Here is a 25,006-nt window from a genome sequence, read left to right as displayed (position 1 = left end):
AAAATAAAACTGTTATCAAAAAGATTATAATGATTTTAAGTATTGAACAAAAATTCAACAAATTTCACATGTTTCTTGATTTCTTAATAATTGTAAATCTGTATTAAAAGTTCGCGTTAATGTATATGTCAGTGTTAAATCGTGTGAAAACTCTAAGCTTTACTCGAAATAATTCATATTTTTGAGAAAACATATTAAAAGTGTTTATTGAGTAACATCAACATATTTATATAATATATATAAAAACTAAAAAGAGATTTAAGATTATATTATAGGTGAAAATAGATTCGATAAAGTATCAATCAAATTTTTGCCGTATCGAGAATCGAAATTCCAGGAACAGACAGAGAGAAAAAGAGAGAAAGAACTCGTCCAATCACTCTTGTAGAATATTTTCACCTGCAATACGTAGTCAAATTATTTTTCAATATTATATCATAGCATCTGCTTTGATATTTGATTATTTTGTTTTTTTTTCTGTTATTAAAAAAGAAATTTTTGTCTGCCGATCAGAATAAATCGTTGCATGAAGTATAATGAAAACGTAGCCACGCGTAAACACGACGACGCTTGCATAGAACTCGACGTGAATAAAAAGGATTGTCGTTGGGTGGTCACGTGCAACTACGATTACTCGTCATCATTTTTTTATCGTTCCCCAAGAATTACCTAACCTTTTGTTTTCCGTTGACTATGGGATAAATCATATTAGTACAGAATAAGAAAACTGATAGGTAATATGAAGAGATAAAAAAAAAAGAAAAGAAAAGAAAAGAGAAAAATAAATCTGCAAAATTGTACGACTCTATAAAAAATGTTTGATCCAAGTTATCTAAGTTATTTCTCGTTGAAAGAAAATACCGTCAAGTAGACGACGAATAAGAGAGAAAGAGAGAAAGAGAGAGAGAGAGAGAGAGAGAATGTGTAGGAGTGCGCGCAAGTGCAAAAGTCGTTGGCAAGAGCCGACTCCGTTCGGGACTCCGGGTATACTAATAAATTGGATTAAGCCGACTCTCGATGAGTTGTATGAGTTGTCTGGATCCCAGCTTTACCTTCGCCCGACTCTAATCTAAGATCTTGAGTGGATTTCAGTTTGGGACACCAGTACATTTATTTACCAGCCTCATCCACTTTTATGCCTCTTTTCTTTTACTTCATCAAAAATTAGATTTTGAGTTACTTAGTTGCTACATTTCTACCTTCCAAGAGATTTTTCAACCAACGATCTACCTAAGAATTTAGAAACTAATCACGTTAATTCGAATTGAAAAAAAAAATCAAATAGGTCTTCGAATGATTCCTTCCAAGTCACGGCTTCTATCAAGAAACTATTGCGAACAACATTCTCTCTCTCTCTTCTCGAATAAGATAGAGAGAGATAGAGAGAGAGGTAGAAAGACATAAAGAAAAAGAGAGGAGAATGCTCCATAGAAAAACTACACGTAGAACTAAATCTAATGACACCCCGACCGTTACTAATGACACTAACGAGGTAGTTAGATGTTAGAGCGAATGTCGGTGGGTCTGGACCGTGGGCCGGAGTGAACCCACTTACCGACTTATCACGTAGTTACCTAATCTGTTTATCCCAACGGGGGGGCAAAGAGGGGTCTGCAGCATTGGCTACGGGGGGATCAGGGAGTTGGAAGGGTGCCCGGACGTCCCTGAGGACACCCACCACCCTCCTTTACCCCCTACTCTCTCTCTCTCTCTCTGCCGAGGTCATTTGTTCAATCATCCACCGCATACGGTACTGACGCTCCATCGAAAACCTTCTAAAGTTCTATTTTAAAACGACTCTCCACGAGAAAATAATATTTCTCATGTACTACATACAACCCTCTTTATAAACTAACGTCTAATTCGTTACTTTCAATCTTCACATTTGAGTATTATTAGATATCAATTTTCATTCACTTCCTAACATTATATTTGTTCATTATATTCAACTTAATTCATTTATTATGTTGAAGTTTTTTTTATTGGTTTATAGATATCATATACTATTCCTCGATTACGTTCAAATCGGATTATTCGAAAGTTTCAAAATCACAGCTGCAATAGCATAAATAATTAACTCGAGAAAGTAACATCCTTTTCTAAGGATAACTCGATTACAGTATCGCGTCACTTTTTCGTTGCTCAGTTTTTCCAATAAACTCTCTCTCTATCTATCTATCTATCTATCTCTTTCTTTCTTTTTTCTCAAGTAAAAAGAGAAAGTAAAACGACTTTGAGTTTTCGAGTTTATTCGTAGTAAGATGGAATTCGACTTGGAAAACGATCAGTGAATAAGCAAACTACTGACGAAGTTTCGTCAGGCAGGCGGCTTGGCTTTACCGTCGAGACGCGGTTTAACCGGAAGTTGGTTCGAAGTGCAAATTAAGTTTAGCGACCGTCCAGTTTGTAGCGTCCACTTTGCGTAACTCGGTCTAGTCGGTAATGTAACTTCATCGATGTGTTCCGCCAGAGCAAGTGCCGCACAATCAATCCGGTAACACTATCCTCTTCACTCTTTCACGCTCCCTCTCCCTCTCCCTCTCTCACGTATATGTGTATATATATAAACATACACATGCATACCTACAAAAAAAGACATTCATTCTCTACTTTCCAATGCGATTTTCTCTCCTCTAATATTCTTCTATCATCTTGCATAATTTATCATCAACATCATATCCTTCGAGTTTCCTTTAAATCGCCATTGAAAAGTCATATTTTTACAGAACAGTCGAGACACTCTTGGGAGAATTAAGAGGGATGGTGGAATATGCGTACGAGACTCGAGCCGTTTGAAAAATGTAAAACTCCTTCCTTCCTTCCTACCTACAGTCGCATAAACTCCAAAGTCAACCCCTGCGATATAAATTTTATCGTGAATAATCGTACTTTCATATTTATCGAATTAAATAACATCCAATGGAAATAATGTCATTGGATTTTTTATCAAACATGTTATCTCTTTTGAATTTAGAATAATTTTGAAATTTTAGATCGAGATGAAAGTTAAATCAAGAGAAATAATAAAATAATGTAGGAATTGAACTTACAAGGATGAGTCGGTGCGAAGGGATACTCCAAAGATGGTGGAAGTCTTGGTGCCGGAAGACCAGGGGGGCAGTGGTAGCAGAACATTCCTCCGGCCCTGGCCACCGTCCCACCCCCCGGCCCTCCACCCCCTGCCCCACCAGGCACTTGCGATTGACTCGACGTTTGTTGTTGCTGCAACGACTGCTGCGTTTGTTGCTGCTGCTGTTGTTGTTGTTGTTGCTGCTGCTGTTGCTGTTGTTGAAGATGTTGATGCTGATGGTTGTTCGTTTGATGCGCGTGAACAGATCCAATCTGCAACAATGCGGGTTCTCTAATTGACTTCTTCTCTATCTCTATCTTTCTTATGGTGGAATAATTCTCAGAAAAATTAACGTTCATTTTGATGAATTTACGAGGAGTGACGTTCCGTAAGAAATTAGAAAGAGTCTTATTCCTTCTCTCTTCTTTTTTTCTCTCAGGAATAAAAAAAAAAGAAATGGAAATCTTAGGAGTTGTTAGGCTTATACGAACGAGCGATTTTCCAAAATGGGGGAGTTGAAACATGATTAGGAGAAAGACAAAGAGTGAATGTTTGAGAAAATGGAAGAACAGGATGAGTGGAGATTCGAGAGTGAAAGAGAAAGAGATAGAGAGAGGGAGAGAGAGAGGGAGAGAGAGAGGGAGAGAGAGAAGGAGAGAGAAAGAGAGAATGGCTGGATGGCCGATTACGCCGATCCCCATTAGAGGGATTGTAAACTCCCGTAAATAAATAATGTATGTATCTCTAACGGTAGTGGTGGGAGGTTGGAGTTTTGCTAACGAGAGAGGGAAAGGTAGAACGCGAAGAGCAAGAGCATGGAGAGAGGGCTCTTTGCCTAAGCGGGCATCGGTCGTAGAACTTAATAAACGGCGGAGTTATCAATTTATAATGGGTTGGCATGTGTGTCGCGCATGCGCGTGCCTACAGGGTCGTATCTCACTTTATATAATAACAGAACGTGCACGCGAGTATCTTTAGAATGAATACCACCAACTGGATTCGCTTTTTTCTATTCTAATCTTGTCTTTATAGCATCCTACGAATTATATTCCAAAAGCTCATTTCTATTTTCAATAACGACAAATATATACAATATTAAAACATCACGATGAGAATAATTTGAATAATCAAATTCTTATCGCAAGGATTCATTAATTAAGAATTTATTAAATTTGTCGGTATGAAAGATTTGATAATACCTCGTTGATGAGATGGAAACTAAAGAGAAATGGAAAGAATATTAGTTAAATATAAGTTTTTAGACTCTTTTCAGACACCATGTATATACATACATATCCATATCTCGTTCCCGTGCCCCCTCTTTATAACAATCCCCCTCTTGCTATCTCAATATATATCTACATATCTCTCTCTTCTTCTACTGAACTCTCTCTCACTCTCGCGCTCTCTCTCTCTCTCTCTCTTTGCGGCTTCGGGTACGAAGGGACAAATTGAATTTTAGATCATGGCGTGCTCCTGTGGGGTCCAGGAACAGAGATAGAGGCGGATGTCGAGATGATACTAATTGAAATTTGAAATTGATATTAGCGAATTATTACCCTTCTCTCCCTCCAGACCCTTGCACCAACGTAATTACGTTCGCGTGTCGGTCATCAAAAGTAATTGCTGCCAAACTTAATGAAATTCAAGCAATTTTCGTTTCGTCCGTGCAACTTTACGCGACGACAAATTTAAGTACCTCGAGAATCAGGTCCGTCCTTGAAACTTCTGTTTCTTTATTTGGCACATGTCAAATTCGTATCTTACTTTTTTTTTCTCATTGTTCTTGAATATAAAATAAGTAAATATATGTGTGAATGATCTTTGTAAAATGCAGATATTTCATTTGATTTCATATATATATCAGAAATGATTATAATCAAACGTCAAAGAGCATCATTCTTTGCCTTTACACTATCGACTTAGTAGTACTTAGATGCATAACGATGGAACATACGCACCGACAGAAGGGACGAAATGTAGCGAAGCTAATCCACGAAGGGCGCCTACGGGTGTCCCTCAAGCACGAGAGCGAATACTGTCAGGGCTACCACCAACATCGTTGTCCCTTCTTCTCTCTCTTTTTCTCAGTTTCGAAAGTCTAGGGGAACGCAGCATCCCCTTTCCAAAATAGACCAGCATGCGGTCGAAAGATGTATTTGCGGTGTTCAACCACCCGGACGAAACATTATGCCAGTGTTTTATTGTGCGATCATCCGATTGCTTCCTACTACTCTTCTACGCGAGCCATAAGGGTCGAAGAGATTGCGGTTACTTTGCCTTTCGTGCGTTGTTTACACGTCGACGCACGCACTCTATTTGTTACACATTCGTTATACTAACATCTCGCGTTTCTTATCTAAAAGATAAGCTTTTGTTTTTTCTTCGGATAATTCGTAAACGGTGGACAAATTTTGGTAGAATAATTTTTCCTCCAACGCAACTACGATGATTAATATAATTATAGAAATATTTTCAGCATCAAATTTATTAATATTAGGATTATACTAAATTTCTGAAACTACTAAAAATAAATAAATATATAATTTATAATTAATAAAAATAAAATACTATATTATTATTTATATTATTATTATTCTAATTTATTGATATTAATTAATTTCTTCTTTTCAGAATTTGTTCATATATCTAAATCAATCGTGGAAAGATTAGAAACAATGAAAGACGAACAATAAACGAAAGTGCGAAACGTTTTACGAAAAGCATCGGCAAAGAAGCAAACGCGTCTGATTCTCAGTGCTCATTACGACGCACTGTTAATTGTATAATTGGTGTCGGCAATTACGAACAAAGGGACGCCGGCTTACAATAGTGGCTCCAATGACGTCAACATCCAATAATTCGGCACGCGACGACAATAGCGCGCGTTTTACCGCCACGCCATTGCGCAAATAGCACGAATCGCAATTAAAGGCGATAATTTCGTAATTAGCTTTCCGTCCTGTCATCCACGTTATATCAAAGCTTTCGACAATTACACGACAATCCGTCGATCTTCCGTTTTCAACGATACAATTATTCGATTTTATTTATTAAAAAAAAAAAATCAATCGATCTCTCAACAATTTCAACCTAAAGTATTTTCCAATAAAAAAAATAAGGGAAGAAAATAATTTATTTCCGATAACAATTGTCACAACGCAAAGCTTTAGTTCGTCGCCTCGCAATGCACTGTGATTGGCGCACGGATAATCGACGTAATTGCTCAATTTAAAAATGTAGTTTTCCATTAAATTATCTCAATTTGCACCAATTGCTGACATATTCTTTTCTACCAGGCGAATAACGGAATTACGAGGGCGACCGCATGGCCACATACCAAAGAAAGTCGATGCACATGCCGCAGCCCATAATTGAAGTAAGAGTTACATAAAGATATGTGACTCGTCTGGGACTTTTACAAGTGAGAACTTTAAAATAGAAAGAAACAACAAGGAGGGATCACGCGATCGTAAAAACAACGATTCGTTATCCACACTATATTACATAATTCAAATATTACATTACATAAGTAAATACAATATATACATATATATATATATGCGTGAGTGTATGGTTTGATAATAATGTAAGTACGTTGCGGCTGCGATGACTATATAATGTACGATTAGAGCTGTTAAGCTGAGTATGCCTAACTCAATACATCTCCATCAATTCTTGAATAAATCCTGTTAGCATAACTCGCCCTGTTTACCACATTGTCTCGAGAGCAATTCAATAAAGTACGTTATTATATTCGATCAGAAAAAATCGATGTCGTTATTGAAGCCTGCATTAAAATTATAATGATCAAAGAATTTCCAACAAGAATAAAACCACACACACACACACACACACGTGTAATATTATATCTATTATAAGTGTAGCAGTTAATTAAACAAATTTAGTATTTATTTATAAATTAATCGTGCAATCTGTTATTCTTCAAAATAGTCTTCATTATTTTTTACGATTTTGGTCCTTTTTTCAAGCGAAAAATAGATGGTAATTTTGATGCAATGAATTTAATATCAAGACACATAATTATTAATTGCTAAACCTGTGTGTGTGACAGATAATAATATTTCTATTAAAATTTATGAAATACTTTCGCAAACTTATGAAAATTCTTGAGGATTCAATTGACCATCATTGTCATCATCGTGTGCGTTAGAAAACTAGAAGAAGACACGATTAACGAAGATTTCATTAGGGACAATATTGTGGTGGCATCGTCGCTCGTTGGCATCGTCGGGTCCTGGTTTCTTTATTGGTCGGTCCCCGTGATGTATTGGAGAGAATTAATTAAGCAGCACAAATTGGATGCAGCGCGTTAGCCCTTATTCGAGGATGACACAATTTAATAAGCATCTTCTCTCGTAAATTAAGAGAGCCCTTCGCTCCCGTTCGACGAAACAGAGTATGCGGGATCAACGGGCTATGTAACGAGAAGAGGACACTAAAAAACCATCGTTGACATTTTTTTTCTCTTATAATCAGAGGTACTATATTTTTTAAATATGATGTAAGAAGTATTATATATACACTGAATTTTTAACTTAGCAATTTGATAATCTAGCGGATGAAAAAGAAAAAATACGTACGATTTGTATCATATATGATACGTGTACATGTCTATATACATTTATACAAATATATATAGTTATATTTTATATATATGTTTAATTTTTGTATATTAACTCCGTGATATATAATACACTGATTTCATTTTCATTTAAAGGATATTGGAGCTTGGACAATAGTAGGGAGTTTCGGCACCTGTTTTTTTTCATTTTATTTTACAAATAAAAATAGCACATATATATGTATCCTTATAAATATATCGACGCGCAGACAAAAGTACACGCGTCGCGCCGTATATAACACAATTGTACATACATTGGCTTCTTAAATGATATTACGGCATGAACGGTTAAAAGGTTAAGAGCACGCTATGTCGTCTCATTGAAGAGAAATCGAGGACGAAACGAACTGTGGGTAAATATATGCGGTTCGGTCATCTCGTCTCGACGATCGCGACGAGCAATTAGTTAGAAGAAAGAGTAATATGGATGGTCCCTCACTATACTTGTCTTCTTCGTAAACGACAACGACAACGACAACGACGACGACGACGACGAGGATGATGATGATGATGATGATAATGATGTGGACGATGACGATGATGATGATGATGACGACGACGACGAGAAGAACAGTGTCTAATGTATTTTGGTTGAGCATATCGAAACGCGTCCTACTCTTACGAGTCAAACGCGTACAATGAGGGTTAACTTTTGCAAATATGCTTTTTGCCTCTACCAAATGACGCAGCAGTATTTTTCTAATGGACTTTGGTAATAGACTTATTGTTAGAATAGAGAAGAAATTTCAATCAGCAAATAATTTCTTTCGTAATATCAATTGTCTCTTTGGTTAAAATAGACAAAAAAAAAAAATAAAAAAGAAAAAAAGAAAGAAAGTAAGAAAGAAAGAAGAAAAGTATATATATTTCGATTAATCAATCGCAATAGTTTACGTGCGAGTGATGCGAATAACGAAATACACACGGATAACACATACATACATACACTTACACGATATAGATATATATATATATCGCCTCTCCTCCGTAGCACGTCGAGTGCGGTGTAATGTATTTTGGTTAAGCGCATCGGAGCATGCTCGTCGCTGAGTTAACGCATTTAATGGAGGTTAACTTTGCATGCGGTATTGCTCTCCCGTGCCCTAACCTCTTTACTCGCACACGTTCGAGCAACCCCTTGACTCCTCCCCTCATTCCCTCCCGCCCTCCTGCCTTCCCGTTGCTATTGGTTTAAAGGCAAAGTCCTGAAAATTACGCGGACGTAAAGGAGAAGATCGTTACGTTGACGTTACCACGAATATATTTATTATATATTCCTTTTTTCTCTTCCTAATTGTGTTTTTACGCACGATCAAAATCCATTTGACGTAAAATAATATTCATATTTTTCACATTGTTATTCATATTTGGAAACGTATTGTTCTTACATTTTCGATTTATTCGTATTTCGTAGTTTTTTTTTTTTTTTCGCTCACGAACGATTAAGTTAAGGGAAAAATGAGAAGAGTAAGACGCTAGAGAAATAGAGAAAGAGCTTTTATCGTAACTGCTAGGGGAGAATAGAGGATATTTAAGGGTCATAAATGCAGCTTCAATAGCAAAGACACGTCCGGAAGCGGAACTGGACCTTTCGGGCCATCGAGCGCAACGAAATCGGTTGGGTCGTTTCTTCTACGATACTTGCTTGTATATATACACTCTTAATTGAGAGGGTGAAAGTAGGGTACATGATAAATAGTTGTTGAGAAGACACGTAGATGGGCTAGAGCTGATAGAGAGGTGGTTAAAAAGAGAAAAAGAGAGAGAGAGAGAGAGAGAGAAATGGAAAAAGAAGTATCACTTTGTTCGATGTCACTGCGAATATCTGCCCTTTAGAAGTCTCTAAAAGGGTGGGCGGGTGCATTCGCGCTCTCGACGATTCCAAGGGGAAACATCACGATATCCTGCTTCCCTCCCTTCCGGACACGTCGTAGTTCCTTCTCTAACACGAGAATCGTGCTACGAGTACCGTACCACCCTTTGTTCTATTCTGTTTTGAAAAAACAATGACACAGGACGACGATCGTCGTACGGAGCTAATGAACTCATGCTTTATTAACGACGTTTACACGATCCTCAAGAATATAGTATGTGTGTCTATATTACAACATCTTTGCCAAATTAAATTCAAACATTTAGTCTTATTATTTTTCAAGTAAGTTGTTTTATTAAATTAGTATATTGATTTCGAATTCATTTGTTCTTAGTAAACTGCTAATTGAATTTCTCTCTTTATGTAATAAACGTATAAATATATTATTATACTTTACGCGTATACTTTTCAAGAGAATTTCTCTCAATAAAATTGTTTTGCTACTGATTTGTTTGATTAACTGTGAACAAAGTGTCACGTCAGAGATGATTCAACATTTCTATGGAAAAGAAAAAAAAAATAAATAGTATTGTCATATCCGTGATGATCTCATAATACAAAGCGGGGTTAAAGGGTTAAACAAATTTTCGTTACGAAAGATGATAAAGTTTGATGAACGATCAAATGAACTAACAAGATATATATATATATATATATGATAATCGTATCAATTCAAGTGGTCCTTCGAATTATTTAGATATGAATAAACGCATGAGTCGATTAATTTGTTTAAACAATATCCATTATAGGACGCAACAAGATCATTGGCGAGCTCGAAAATGGTTACGCACGCGTTTCTTTCAACGAGGATCGCGCGGTCAGCCGCAGACGGATTATCGAGGCGTTGCCTTTCGTGATCGTACGCGTTAAACCGAATAAATCAAACGTAAATGGATGAGCGGGAAATAAACTGAAAGCTACGAGCCACTCGGTGAACTAAGAGAGCAGAGCAGAGCAGAGCAGAGCAGAGCAAAGCAAAGCAAAGCAGAACAGAACAGAACAGAACAGACCCAGACCAGTCGACCGTCGAGTTTATATACGATCATGCGAGAGAGGACTCTCTACGAAAAGAGAAAAAGAAAGAAAAAAATAAAAAGGAGAATAAAGAGAGTAGCAGAAAAAAAGTCAAGCGAGTAGTAGATACGTATGTATGTATATATGTATGTATACCTATATCGTAAAAGCTCGTTCGAGTGCGTGCGCATCTAGACGAGTGTGTGCAATGCGGTAAAATCGAATAGACCGAAAAGTCAAATTTTATTTGATGCTTTCTTACTTGTTACTTTTATAACACATACAAAATTAAAGATTCATCGATTAATGAAATTGTTACTTTTTTCTTTTTTCTAATCTTTATTATACCAATTAATACGATTATCAAATAATCAGAGATAAATATAGGTCGTAGCTTCATTAAATTCTATTTAAATCTATGATTATATTTTGTAAACGATTGCTAAAATATATTGTCTGATTATGTTTCGAGTTAGATGTTTAAACAGGCGCTTAGAGATACTAGAACTCTCATAATCATGACGAGGAGCTTAATCGAGGAGATACGATCGAACGAGAACGAGAGGCTTCGTCCGAAGAGAAGCATCGGCACTGATTCAATTAATCTGTCAATTTGCCAATTATACGGATGAGTTTGTTTGGTGGCTACGTTGCGTGTATGTTTCTCTCTCTATCTCTCTTTCTTTCTTTTTTTTTCTCTCTCTTTCTCTCTCTCTCTCTCTCTCTCTCTCTCTCTCTCTCTCTCTCTCTTTTTCTTTCTCTTTCTCTTTCTCTCACATCTCCAATGCGTTCATCGATCGCAAATGGATCGTTCCCGAGTGTGCGAGTGCATGTATGTATGTACGTCGCGCTAGGCATACGTAACCGCGTGGCTCGGGGCACAGATTCAACGAGCTCAATTGGTGCACCGAACGAGGAGGATCGTATTGATTCTACGCTTACATAGTCGCTTGGTAGAGTCAGCTTTGAACGTACTTGTACCTCGAACAAGGATAAACTTTTATCGAGAATGTATGTACAGGTATACATAGTAATATCTCTATATGCTATGTTAGGGTTACCATATTTTCTTCTTGTCAAAATACGACAAAATAAGATTTGATAGGGAAAGGAAAAGAGAACAAAATTATTAATTCATTAATTTAACAGAAAACAACAGAAAACTTTACATCTTTTCTGATGAAAATATACAAATATTCTAATATTTTATTGAATTTTTGTAAGAAAATAAAAGAAAGAATATTAAAAATCAATTAAAAAATGTGTATGAGTAAAAAATATGTCATGAGTAAAATAATATTAATATATATTGCGATTTAAATGAATTTTATTCCTAACTATTGGACCTACTATTTGGCAGTCAATTATTTTCTTATTTCAAACATTTGTAATTTAATTTTTGTCTCCTGTAAATCTCGATGATCATTATTATTACTTTAATAGAAAAAAAATACTACAAATATTCAAAATCATTTGTGTAAAATTATTATAACTTTTAATTGATATTTGAAAAATATGATATCTCCTAATCCGTTTCTAATATGTTCATTTGAAATTGAATAAAATCAAGCATCACCGATCAAAGATAGTAAAAAGTATCGATACATTAGTATTAGTTGATAGAAAAAAAAACAATGATAGCTACGAATGTAAGAATAAAAAAAAGAGAAAAAAAAGAAAAACACGAGAGTGAGAATCAAACGAAGGGTTTCAGTTCTTATTTTTATCCCCAAGATACCATTTCCAAAGGAACCAGCCAAGGAAACGGCTGGGTGCCAGACGAGATCTGGATCCGTTATATTCCAATTGTCTCCCTCACCCCACCTCGCTTGATATGCGCCAATTTGATCCAATACGTCGCGCCCCCTAGACGATTGGATTCGACCGTGTCGACTTTATCTCTTTCTCTCTCTTTTTCTCTCCCCAACGTACAATTTTACGTGCCCTCTCCCGAGGTCCAACAAGGAAAAGGATTTCTCATAGGAATCTCAGCGTGGACGACACGACTCGGTCACGTGCCTAGCAATCGTTCAGATCACGAGGACTTCTTCGGCTCGTTAATTTTCTCTATTCGTCGTTAAATTGTCTCAATCAATAATAGAAAATAAAAATAGTCTACAAGGATTCATTTCCAAATCATTTTTATCTAACAATAAGAGAATCGAACACCGGAAAAATATTCGTTTCATTTACGGAAGGATTCTTTGAGCCATGAGAGTCCTCGAAAATAAAGCCATCTCTCTCTCTCTCGCTTTCTTTATGTTTTTAAGAACAAAAGAAAGAGGCGTTCGATAAAGTGAAACCGGCAAGGCGAAACGGGTGGTAAGTTACATAGGTGTGAGTGGCTCCCGAGGTAAAGGATAGCCACGGAAGAAGAAGAAGAAGAAGAAGAAGAAGAAGAAGTGGAAGAAGTAGAAGAAGAAGAAGATACGGTGCGGGAGGAGAAAGAAGAGATGGAAGCAGTCAGTCAGCTAGAGAAGAAACCGGGAACGTGCCGAGAATGAATGTAGCCTCTCCGTTACTCGGACCGCTGGAGCTGCTTTCCTTTCCTCTTTTCGTTTCTACCTACGAACGATGTACCTAGGTCTTTACATCCTTATGCAGGTATATATATATATATATATACACATATACAGGCACACCAGTTCGCTACTATATTATTGCCCGACCGTAAATTTAGCCCGGAAAGCGATTTAGCGAGGAAGCGTCGAGGATAAATCTTGAAAAAGTCGAAAAGCATAAAACAGGAGTACTTGCTATGGTGTCTGTGTGTCTATGTCTGCTGTATTTGTATATATATATATATATATACGCGTGTACGTGAAAGAGGGAGAAAAATTGTACCTTCTCACCTTTTTCCTTTCTTCCCTGACGACTAACTCTATATTTCTATCTTTCTTTCTTTCTCGCTTTCCTTGTTCGATCTCTCTTATTCCAGAATCTATTTCTTCTTTCACACTCGAAAATACAGCCCCAAAAGAAGAAGAAGAAAGCAGGCGTGTCCAGTACAGCGTATCGCGTGTGCCCTTTCATCCGCGTGAATTCGCGCCAACGTTGTTCGCTCGTGCGAACGAGTTTTACCCTTCTCCTTCTTCTATTTCTACTCCTATTCCTTCAAGAAGGAAGAAGGAGAAATAGGAAAAGGAGGAGGGAAATGGTAAAGGAGGAGTTCTATGCTATCACGTAATTTATTGAAGTCGGGAACTCACTCCCTATCGATAGGTTTTATACTTGACCGCGTCGATTTGACAATCGTGACTTAGATTCTATCTCTCTCTCTCTCTTTTACAATATATTCTCTTTTTTTCTTGATATCTCTTGCGCTGACTGTCCAAGCCAGAGAATCGAAAAGGCAATCGTCCAGATAGAAATTCTATTTCGTCCGACGTTAACCCGCTTATTTCGGTATGCAGGATGAACGGAAAATTGGAGAGCATATAAATCGTTCTCTTCCTCTATTTATTTTTTTTTTTTTCTCTACCCCTGGTGGGATCCTTGGTGGATACGTAGGAACGCGAGAGAAAAACTGAAACGAAGTTTGTTAAAGTGAGCGAAGCTCGGCGGTAAAGTATCGAATATTCTTCGTTAGGATCTATCGAATTACGATAGATCTATCTATCGATAGATCGATACAACTATCCAATGAAAACGATCATCATTTTTCTTTTTTTTTTCTTTTTTTTTTTTTACCTTTTCCCTTTTTATTTATTTTTACGATAAAATAATAATAAATCGTCAGAGGTACAGGGCTCGGAAACTCACTCTCCCTATCTCAAATTTAGAACAAATGTATTTACAGTCGCGTTACGAAACATTTACTACCATGCTTGGATTATATTAATGAGATATAAAATAACAAAAGAAGTAAAAGAATAAAGAATTGTAGGAAGGTAAAGGTGTAGGAAGAATGAGAGAAAAAAAGGTATTTAGGAAGAAGCCCCGGTGGTGACGACGCTACGAAATTGTTGTTACGCTTTGATCCTCGACCGCAAATATCTTCTCTCTCATTTTGAAGTCATTCTTTTTTTATTCTCCCACTAGCTCTCGTGCACACGTGCGCAAACGGGTAGCGCGCGGGCGCAAGTTAATGCTATTTGCAAATCCACGGCTTCGGCCGCGACCAGCTACGAGCCATTGAATAAATGATAGGCGCCGATTCGTGGATTGCTGCATTATCCGTCGTCGAATTCGTTCCTGACGCGACCAATTATTCATGGCCGCGTGGCGCCACCGCGATTAAGGGCCAATTTCGGTGTTCCCGACGTTACCGGATACGGAAAGTTTTTCCAAACATACCCGCGGGAATGAAATGCTCAATTGCAGATGCAAACATAACTCTCTTTCCCCCTCTTTCTCCCTACCTCCCTCTACCTCTCTCTCTCTTTCTCTCTTTCTATATCTCTCATTCTCTTTCTACATCTCTTTTCTTCTCTTCGTCTCTATCTCTCTACACGGTTACATCAATTTAAGGGCAATCAGAGTGCTTAGGGGCGATCAATCATCGTGATAATCACTTCCAATCGTGAAATTAGCCTACGTCGTTTAAAATCGCTCACCATCTTCCGACAGGAACCCCGGCTCTCGCGCGTACGAGATAAAATATCTTTCCGAGTTTGTCCCTCTCCTCAATATTTCTCACTCTTTTTCTCCCTCGTCACGCGGTGCCTTGTGGACGCGAGAAATGATATTTACGAGTAGTAACGGGCGTATAACTAAAATATCATAAATTTTGTTCGATATGCAAATACATTTTCGTTACAACTGCTCTAAGTTATATTGTTATACCTACGAATTACATTGTAAATTGTAAATTGTATCCAACTGTAATATGTATCTGCATGCACGAGACCGTGCCGGCGTTTCTTATATTAAATAATTTGCTTATTACAGTTAATTTTCTTCCCTTTTACGCCTACGCGAGCCGTTAGCATGTAAAAGACCTCTCTTGGTACGCTATACAACACACATATGCATGTATATATTTATATATTTACATATATGTATCCGTGAACATATATAATATCTAGGTAATATCGTTTTGAATTTACCGAACATCGGTCAATTTAGTTATCTGTTGTTTTGTTGTTGGCAATTTAATACAAAAATTCATTTTATTCGCGAAAAGATTTTTCTTTTCTTTTCGTAGAAAAAAAGCTTTTTAACTCGCAATTTTAATATACAAAAAAAAAACCCTAGTAAGCATAGGTCTAAGATATTCGTTCTAATAAAAATGTACGATATCGAAAGGTGAAGTATGATTTGTGAGGTTGCTCACGGCGACCTCGCGAATGTCCTCATCCTCTGGTTATGTAGGCATACATACGCGTCTAGAGGAAGTCACCACACTGTGCACGGCGTAGAATAAACGGTCAGTGACGCGCGGTAATGGCCGACATCCTAATCCTGGCCCCCTACAGTTTAATGCCATACACTCCGCAATGATAATGCTGCATGTGCTTTTTGTCATTACCAGTCGCTATGCTACTGTGTAATGAGCAGCAACCCGACGAGCGACTCCTTGACCAGGATATGCTCTACGACCTTCTCTAACTGTTGACCTTTTCTTTCCTACGCAATCTAATTCTTCCAACTTGATCACTTTAGTATCGTCAAGACTTTATCGTTCATCGAACACAAATTACATAAATTGATATATAGTTATTTGTACAGTTATATCTACATAAATTGATATACAAGTATTTGTATTTGTCATTTTAAAACAATCAATATTTGCTCGTAATTCAATATTTCACTATTTTAATACACACAAATATATATTTTAGTATTATTAATGTGTCTTTTTACTTCTACTTTTTTGGGTTAGAACAGGTTCATATCTATCCAATACTACCAAAGCGGTTCATACAAAATCGGCATGAATTTTCCAGAGAATCCAATACTAATATATTAGCTAAATATATGTATATTAAAAAATATATTTATAAATCGGCGTAATCGTACCGGGAAACCCTATATATCAATATAATATATTAAATAATTGAATAAACATATATATATATTTAAACGTGATTTCGATTTGAAAGTGATAATAGGAAATTAAAAGCTCGTGAAGGAGATCATTCGAAAGGGAAACGCTTAAGATCATGATCGCAAGAGGTTGAAGAAAAAAAATAATGTGCGGGTAGCAAATAGGCATAAGAAGCATATAGACGCATTGTCGTCCCGAGAAAAAATGACGTCACGGGTCTCGACCTCGCGAACATGGTTTCTAAGCATCATCTGCGGGTTCGTTCGGTTGTGAAGATGAAATAAAAAAAAGAAAGAAAGAAAGAAAGAAAGAGAGAAAGAGAGACAGTGGAAAGAGAATAAACGTAGAGAAGAAAGCGAAGAGACTGAGACCCGCAGCTGCCTCCCTGGCTGCCAACACAATAATATCTAATTAATTTATTAATGAGGTTAAGTTGGCAGGATTGGATGGCAGACAGCGCGAGCGAACAACGCTGCGGCAGTTTAACGCGACGTATTCTCTTTAGCTTTGCTTCTTTAGTGAAAGAGAAAAAGAGAAAAAGGAACAGTGAATTGAGCTTAATCACAACGAAAATATCGGACGGTAGCGCGTGTGCCCAAACAGGGCCGCATTATACCCTTCAATCCTTTTTTTATGGCAAAAACTCGATAACCAATTATCCCTATTTTTCAGTGATATTATATATTTTTATACTTATTTTCCTTTTATTTAGAATTGAAAGCAAAAATCGATACGCATTAATCAGAATATTATTAACTTGCACCACCATTCACGACTGCATTTCCTCCGACGAACGTTTTTTCTCTCTATAGTTTATTTATTTCTTTTTATTTGATAATTTGAAATGAATAAGCTATATGCATTAAATAGAATAATCTTAGGGGTCTCGTACGAGTTAGTCGAGTGATATCAGACAATGAAAGATGAACACACACACATATCAGGAAATATATAAGAATCCTGAAAGCATAAGAATCGTTCCGTGTTAAATTCCAACGAGCTTTCTCTCTTCTAAGGAGAGCTTTCGCCGTAGACAGCTGCCGCACGGCTGGCACCCCGGGGGATTTCCCTCTGTTGCCTGACGAAAACGAGCCGCGACAACCGCCCTTATACCCATCATCGTCGGCCTCACTTCTTCTCCTTTATTTCTCTTCTCTTCTTTTTTTTCTTTATTTCTCTCGTTATTTCTTCTTCTCACTTTTTGTCCTCGGTCGCATCTCAATCTACTTCTTTCTTGCTATTTTTTTTCTTTTTCCTAACTTTTTCCCTCTTCACATTTCTCCTACTCAATATAAATCCTCTTGTCATTACGTGACCATAAGAAAAATGAACATCCTTTTTTTTATTATGGCGATACCTATCGTATTGCGATTGTTTTGAAAAGATATGGCTATCCTTGATTTTGAATCTCTATCCCATTTCTTTCCCCCACTCCTTTCTATAATTTATTTCTCAAGCTAATATTTTTCATTCATAAAGTTACGTTTTCACTATTTTTCTAATGGTTTTTCTTCAATGCGATAATATTTACCTGTTGTATCGCATTTATCTTAAAAAAGATACATCCGAGTATACTTCATTTGGATTCTCTATTTTTCTCTTTCTATTCTAATCATGTTACTCAAACTACTTCCTAATCGCTATTTTCATTTCATATAGTTTTCTTTTTCCTACTTTTGTTTTCCTATTTCTATCACTGCAGAAAAATCGTTTTACGTTTATAACGGATACGTTTACAACGTATCGTAACATGTTTATTTCAAAGAGTTATATCGAATATTCTCTGTTGAAAGAAAAATTAGCGAATCCTTTGGAATAATATTGAATGTAGGTAATCTCAATCAAGAATATTATCTTACCGTGTTTCGCGCATAGACTTGAATAAAATCAACGATTTAACTACGCGTTACGATTACATGAATAAAGCGACTATATTTAGACTGAAAGCAAGCGTCTCTTCCGGACCATTATTCAATCTCTTGGGGAATGAACGCGCAACGAGACTCTTGGCGAACATAAAATTGTAGGAATTTTGCGACGTTTTATAGCGACGGATTGAGTTTTGTTTTCGGACGATAGTTTTCAAGGAATCCGACGGACGGACAATACCGAAACACGTTTCTCAAAAATATCACACAGAAAATGAAGAAATTCTTATTGAAGTAAAAACAAATCAAATCAAAATGTGTCGTTCACACACATTTGAAGAAATAAATAATAATCGTAAAAGGTAAATAAGAATAATGTAAAGTTAGATTTACCTTGACCAAGGGTGGACTGTGCGTTTGTTGACGATAGTGTCCCGAAGAAGGGCTCGCGGGTGGCCCCGCGCCCCCGGGCGAGATGGTGCCGCCTCCGGGGGTGAGAATCCTGGACTCGTGGCTGAACAACACTTTCCCGATCTCCTCCGCAAGTTTGCGGAACTAGTAGGATTTTCGCGCCCTTAGCGCGAATCCAATGGCGCACGAAAGCGCGCGAATCAGTCCGCGTGTTATTACAATTTCTTCCTCGAATTGTCCGTATTTTTTGTTTAATTTTTCTTTTTAATCTTCACTCATCGAATTTAATCTTCTATCGAGATCCTCTATATCTTCTTCGTATCGTTCAAATGCGTTCTTCAAAGAATATTTGAAAAATAATCTTACAGTATCTTGAAAAATCGTAGTGGTTAACAACATTTCATTCATCGGAAATAGAATCATTAGATCATAGATCGTTCGTAGAACATTTTATCTTGAACGAAGTAGTGCCAGCTGTATGCCAATGTAAATAATCTTCAGATATCAAAGTAACAAAGTCGCTCACGTGGATATCTTTGCATCTTCGTTGTGGATGATAACCAATTATCAAGTAACACCTGGATTACAGACGACAAACAACAATAAAGACTTCTCTCGAGATAGCAGAAGAATTTTGACTTGTTATTAAATAATAATAAAATTCACACAGTATCGAAGGGTCAATATTCGCAATTAATAAAAAAAAAGAACTATATTATCTTGAAAAAGAATATATCTATACCGAATCTATACCGTCGTATAATAGAATTTGGACGCGCGAACTAAATATAAATAAATGACTTATAGATCGTGTATCTGTGTGTGTATAAATGCTAATAAAAATATAACAACTCGGTAAAGTGTACGTAATGCGTGATCGAATGAGATCCGTACGAATGGGATCCAGCTCGGTAGTGCGTTCGCGTACGGTGTCACGGACGATATCATCGTCCCTGCGGACAAAAGCTGACGGTGGAAAGCGTGCTCGATAGGCGGAACCACGCAGGCGCCGACCGGCTCCTAAGGCGTGGTCTCTGATTTCTCTTGGTCTCTCCTTCTCTTTCTGCTTAACTTCCCCTCTCCGGTCTTTATTTCCGTCCCTTTTCTCATTCTTTCTCTTTCTCGCTTTCCGTATCTCATCGAAAACCCCAACCCCAACCCCTCCCTCGCCCAATTCTTATATCATTTTCTTTTTCTATCTCTTATTCTCCGTCCTTATCTTCCTCCTCTACCTTATCCTCCGCCCCATCCTTAACTTCAACCACGTTGATCGTCTAACCCTCCTTGTTTCTTCCTTCCTTCGTTCGTTCGTTCGTTCGTCGTCGTGAGTACGCGAGCCTGCTACCGCGTAGCCCACCACGTGGTTTTATTGGGCAAATAACGCGTACGACAAACATCCCTACTTCTCTTCTAGTAGTCTTCTCTCATGTTTTTCCGCCTCCTACCTCTCTCTCTCTCTCTTTTTCTTTCTTTCTTTCTTTCTTCTTCCTCTACTTTCTGGGTACAGTAGTATGGTTCGGGCTTGGGTTTGGACTTTTTCTCTTTCGACGAGAGAAAAAGAAAAATGGGGATGATAGTCATCATAGTGTAAATCGTGTTTACCCCTCGCTCAGAACGATTCTCTTATGTATCAGGTGTATCCACGTCTCTAAGTTTCTTATTCATTCCGTTAGAAAGATTGGATGCTTTTTCTATCTCCGACCACCGTATTATACCGTACTATACAATCATCCTTTCTTTTTTATAAGATCCTTGTCGATACCCCCCTATTACGTTAAGTTTTCTTTTTTTTTCTTATATTCTTTTCACATTTTTATCTCACGCATCGTTTCTTCTTTTATTTATTCTTCTTTTAAATATTTCTTTTATTTACTTATTCGATTTCAATGCTTTCTATTTTCTTTGGCATAGCTTTCGAGCTTTCTCTCTCTCTCTCTCTCTTTCTTTCAAGCCTGATCCCGAAAATCTCATTTCCAACAACTCCTCTCGGTATCAAATAGATACCAAAACTTTTGCGGAATTCAATAACTCACGAGATTGTCACTTATTTTGAAAGATCGATGGATACCGTGTATTCCATATTGTCTTGCAATACAATAATAAATATAAAACAAGAAAACATAAGAAAAGTAAATGGAGAGACGTATTATAAAAGAAAACAAAAAAAATAATAAAGAAGAAGGAAAAATACAAGAAGTCGATGAAAAGTTCGAATTTAGCATGCATAAAGAATGAAACCCGTCAAATTAAATCCGTTCTTGATTCGAAGGGATCGTCCCCGTTCGTTCGTTCGTCCGAGTTCCTCTTCGTGTCTGTTTAAATCAGAAAGGGATGAAAAAAGTATAAAAAATAAGAAGTTATTCTTCTTTAGCGTACAAAAACGAATATAACCTCAAAAATAACATGAATTTGCCCGCGCATCGTAAATATCGACAAGTTCGTGGTGTCGATTTTTCGGTCGCATCTCAACTTAACTTTCCAAAACGCGGCAAAAGAAGAAAAAAGAATAATAACCAAATCGAAGTGAAAAACGAAAGCTGATTACCTCTACAACAATGGTTACCTTTACTGATTGAATAAATAGCCCAACTAGATATTCAATGATATCTATCGAATACGCACTTATCCACGCGCAGGTTTTAGTTCTTCTCGTCTATCCTCTCTCTCTCTATACCCTCGAGGGATACTCGGGTTTCCAACAAGAGATAGAAAGGGAAGGAAGATAGGATGGTGCCGAGGGTGCGCGCGCGCGACCGACCGAACTGTGATAGAGAGATAGAGATAGGGATAGAAATAGAGGAAGAGAGGAAGAGACCGAGTTAGGAGGATAATCGCGTTACGTGGTGACTGGATTACACCGCGCCACGCTTGCGAACTACATGCCACATGCTACCACCCTATACCTACATCGCATGTACCTAACTATCCCCAGAACCTCTCCTTCACTCCTACCCTCTTTCATTTCATCTTTCTCTCTCCCTCTCTCTATCCATCCAATTTGTAACGGGGTGTCCCGAAAATGTTCAATTATCCATCTCACTATCGTCGTTGCTTCGTCAACGTGTCTGTACATGTTGACAATATTCGCTTCATTAATAACTCATCTAATCTGCCACAACAGAGATCGACTAGATCATTTTACAATCACCCAAAAGAATTTCCTTTGTTTTTCGTAATATTATTAAATCCTTTAAACAGTTAAATGATAAAATAATTAACGTAGGGTAGTATATTTATACAAGAAAAATCACATCCCCCAAAGTTCACACGACACCCGCGCAACATGCAATGAGAACACATAGACAGAGTATAGATGTATTAACAATCGTCCGGTCGTTTGTTGAATTTTCGCTCGTCCAATAGTGCTTCCTACGTAGAATCCAGCTATATTAGCGAGCGAATAACGGAGGTTGTTTAATAAAATAACCTTGTTAGGTAGCTGTTGGATGAGAAGTGAAGAGGGTTGAGCGTTATGCGGAGAGTCTTCTCTTCAGCGGCGGGAGGAACCAGCGAAGCGTACAAGATCGACTCTAGACGGAGGAAGATGGAAAGAAAAAGTAGAGGAAGAAGAAGAAGAAGAAGAAGAAGAAGAAGAAGCGTTGTGGCGAGGAGAGAGAAGTAGACTAACATAACTGTGGTGGTGATAGTAGTAGTGGTGGTGATGCTGGAAAGACTGTTCGGTTGAACGATGTACCAGAAACAAGAAGAAAGAAGAGGAGGGAGAGATAGAAGAGTAGAGATGAGATGAGATGAGATGAAATGAAATGAGATGAGATGAGATGAGATGAGAGGAGAGGGGTCGGTGAAACGGTCGGAGGCAGAAAGGTAGGTACTAATACATAAAGTAGCTTAAAGTAGAAAATTGTGGAAGCGTCGTGATGCCTGGTGATTGCGTTACCTCCGGGGCTTTGATTTAAAATGCAACGAGGGGCCAAGCGGTAACGGGGTGGGACAGCTCTTCCAGTAAAGGAGAAAGAGAGGTGGCTGCTATACGGATGGATCCTGCCTGGGAGCCATGTTCCTCCTGCGAAACGCAGAGAGGCCGTGTTCCAGGATGGAATCCACGATGGAATGAAGATAAAGAGAGAGGATGAATAGAAAGAGGAAGAGAGAAAAAGAGGGGATGCTACCGGGAACGACGAAAGAGGGCGAAGAAGGACGGAAAGAGGCGATCCTGAAACGGAGTGGTAGTCGTGCCGTGCCGTTATTCTTGCTGCTGGTGGGAAGCTTCTCCAGCTTCCGTCGAACGAAGAATTGCAAGGGAGGGTTGCAAAAGAATTTTGCGTGGCTCGTCGCAACGCGCGCCGCATCGAGCCAGCCACCTTCGACTTCCACCATGTAGTACTTTTCTTTACCCTTCTCCTTTCTTCTTATTCTCCCTCTTCCTATCTTATTTCCCAATAATCCTTTTTATTAGGTCAACTTATTTTTCCTTGTCAAACCTTTTTCTTTTTCTCGATCCTATTTTTCTTTTATTCAAATTATCTAACGCATTAGAGAATTCATTCTTTTTATAGTTTTCATTGATTCGCGATAGATATTAGATAAAAATGTATTTAAGGAGATTCATTTTCAGTATCAATTATTGACGACAATTAGCTCTAATGTCTAACTCTCGTCGATTTAAAACATTGTCTTTTTAATAAATTCGACCCTTTAAATACGATTAACCTCAGATAATACTCCATTTTGCGAAAGAGCCTTGTGGTAAAAGGGGGCGTGATCGTAACGTGTCCTTGAGTGACGGTAGACAGACAGACAGGGACTTAAGTTCATGCCACCGGGCTGAACTTTAGGGTGACGGATGATTTAGCACGGGATTTCTCCTGTCAATATAGCGAATATCCTGGCATGGTCCTACAGCTTTCTTGATACTCATCGGAGGGATATGTCAATATATCTTTTTATCTTTGCCCTTTCATTCTACTCTCTAACCATTAGTCGATCACATTACTGATATGTTTGTACGATCGGTTAATATATTTTCATCGTTAATTATTTGAACAAACTTATTAGAAAGAATCCTTTAGTTAAATGTAAATGTTATATCTAAAAAAAGGAGAAAAAAAAATCGAATATAGTAAATCTGATCTCTGGTGAACAAATTGTGCAGAAGACAAACTAATGTAAACGATCAATAGATGTCAACTTTGATGAATTCAGTTTGTTAAACCACGAAGTGAATTCTGAGAAGGATTCACAGGGATGAAGACTCGGTTATGGATGTGACAGCTCAATAAGGGTGAAAAAAGATGACTGTTCGAGAGAGAGAAATAGTTCACCCAAGGAATTCGCTCGTCAATCCATATCTCTTTTCGTTCGGATCCCTTCATCTTAATACTTGGATCAGGAAAAACAAAAATGAAGAATGAGATAAGAAAAGACACTGTAAAAATCATTTTGTAATATTTTACTCGTGAATACGTTCGTTATTAAATTGATTTTAAGGATTCGTCGTCTGTGATAAAACGGTAATCCTTGAATTTGATCATTTTATATTACTTAAAAGGTATGGAAAAAAATACGAAGAAATATGAAAATAAGAAGAAGAAGAAAGTAACGAAGAATGTCGTAATCTCGAGAAACGAGCTACAAATTGGCATATCTGGTGGTTCGCGTTAATCTCAGCCATCATCCCCATAGGAATTTCGAGAGACATTTCGAGGACTCGACTCTCGAGACACAAAATGAGCCGGATTAAATGTAATATACCAGTCGCTAGCTTCATTTGGGAAATGAGACCGCCCGACCGTCTTCCACAGCCGATTGAATTATTCTCCAGGCGTGAATAGACTCGAACAAGTTTTATACTAACGTGTAATTTAACTAACTGATATTCTAACATTCAATAGGGAAATTTCAATTAAAATGCAAATAAGAGAAAAAGTATAAAACATAATAAAACAATGTTGATTCTATTTTATTTTTTCTAATAAAATGTATTACTCTCTCTATTATTTTATATCTATACTGTTAATATTATATTACATACTAATAATTCATTATTTGTCATAATTAATTATAATAATATAATATCATAAAAGAGAGAATTAAATATAATAATTATAATAATTAATACCATAATTTACATTATGTAATAATAATTAATTACTGTTAATATTATATATATATAAAT

The 25,006-nt window shown here is 37.3% G+C and overlaps 1 protein-coding gene across 3 annotated transcripts in view; it reads right to left on the bottom strand.

Annotated features, from left to right (window-relative positions):
* The window catches only part of LOC106784175 (cone-rod homeobox protein), a 31,884-nt gene extending 11,956 nt beyond the window's left edge, over window positions 1-19,928 (bottom strand). Inside the window, exons 1-3 of one of the 3 annotated variants that reach the window (XM_014743443.1) lie at window positions 19,613-19,928; window positions 18,853-19,448; window positions 3,051-3,342 (exon numbers count right to left, since the gene is read on the bottom strand). In XM_014743443.1, coding sequence (XP_014598929.1) covers window positions 3,051-3,135 — 85 coding nt within the window. In that variant the 5' untranslated portion in view covers window positions 3,136-3,342; window positions 18,853-19,448; window positions 19,613-19,928. Of the gene's footprint in view, window positions 1-3,050; window positions 3,343-18,852 lie in introns of all 3 variants that reach the window. The other 2 variants (XM_014743444.1, XM_014743442.1) reach the window with 2 other exon arrangements.
* Window positions 19,929-25,006: the final 5,078 nt, after the last annotated feature.

Source organism: Polistes canadensis, unplaced genomic scaffold (assembly GCF_001313835.1).
Source record: "Polistes canadensis isolate GaletaPanama2010 unplaced genomic scaffold, ASM131383v1 scaffold_31, whole genome shotgun sequence".
NCBI classification, from domain to species: Eukaryota; Metazoa; Arthropoda; class Insecta; order Hymenoptera; family Vespidae; genus Polistes; species Polistes canadensis.
The sequence above is the reverse complement of the archived record's forward strand: the minus strand, read 5'-3'. Positions and strand labels throughout refer to the sequence as shown.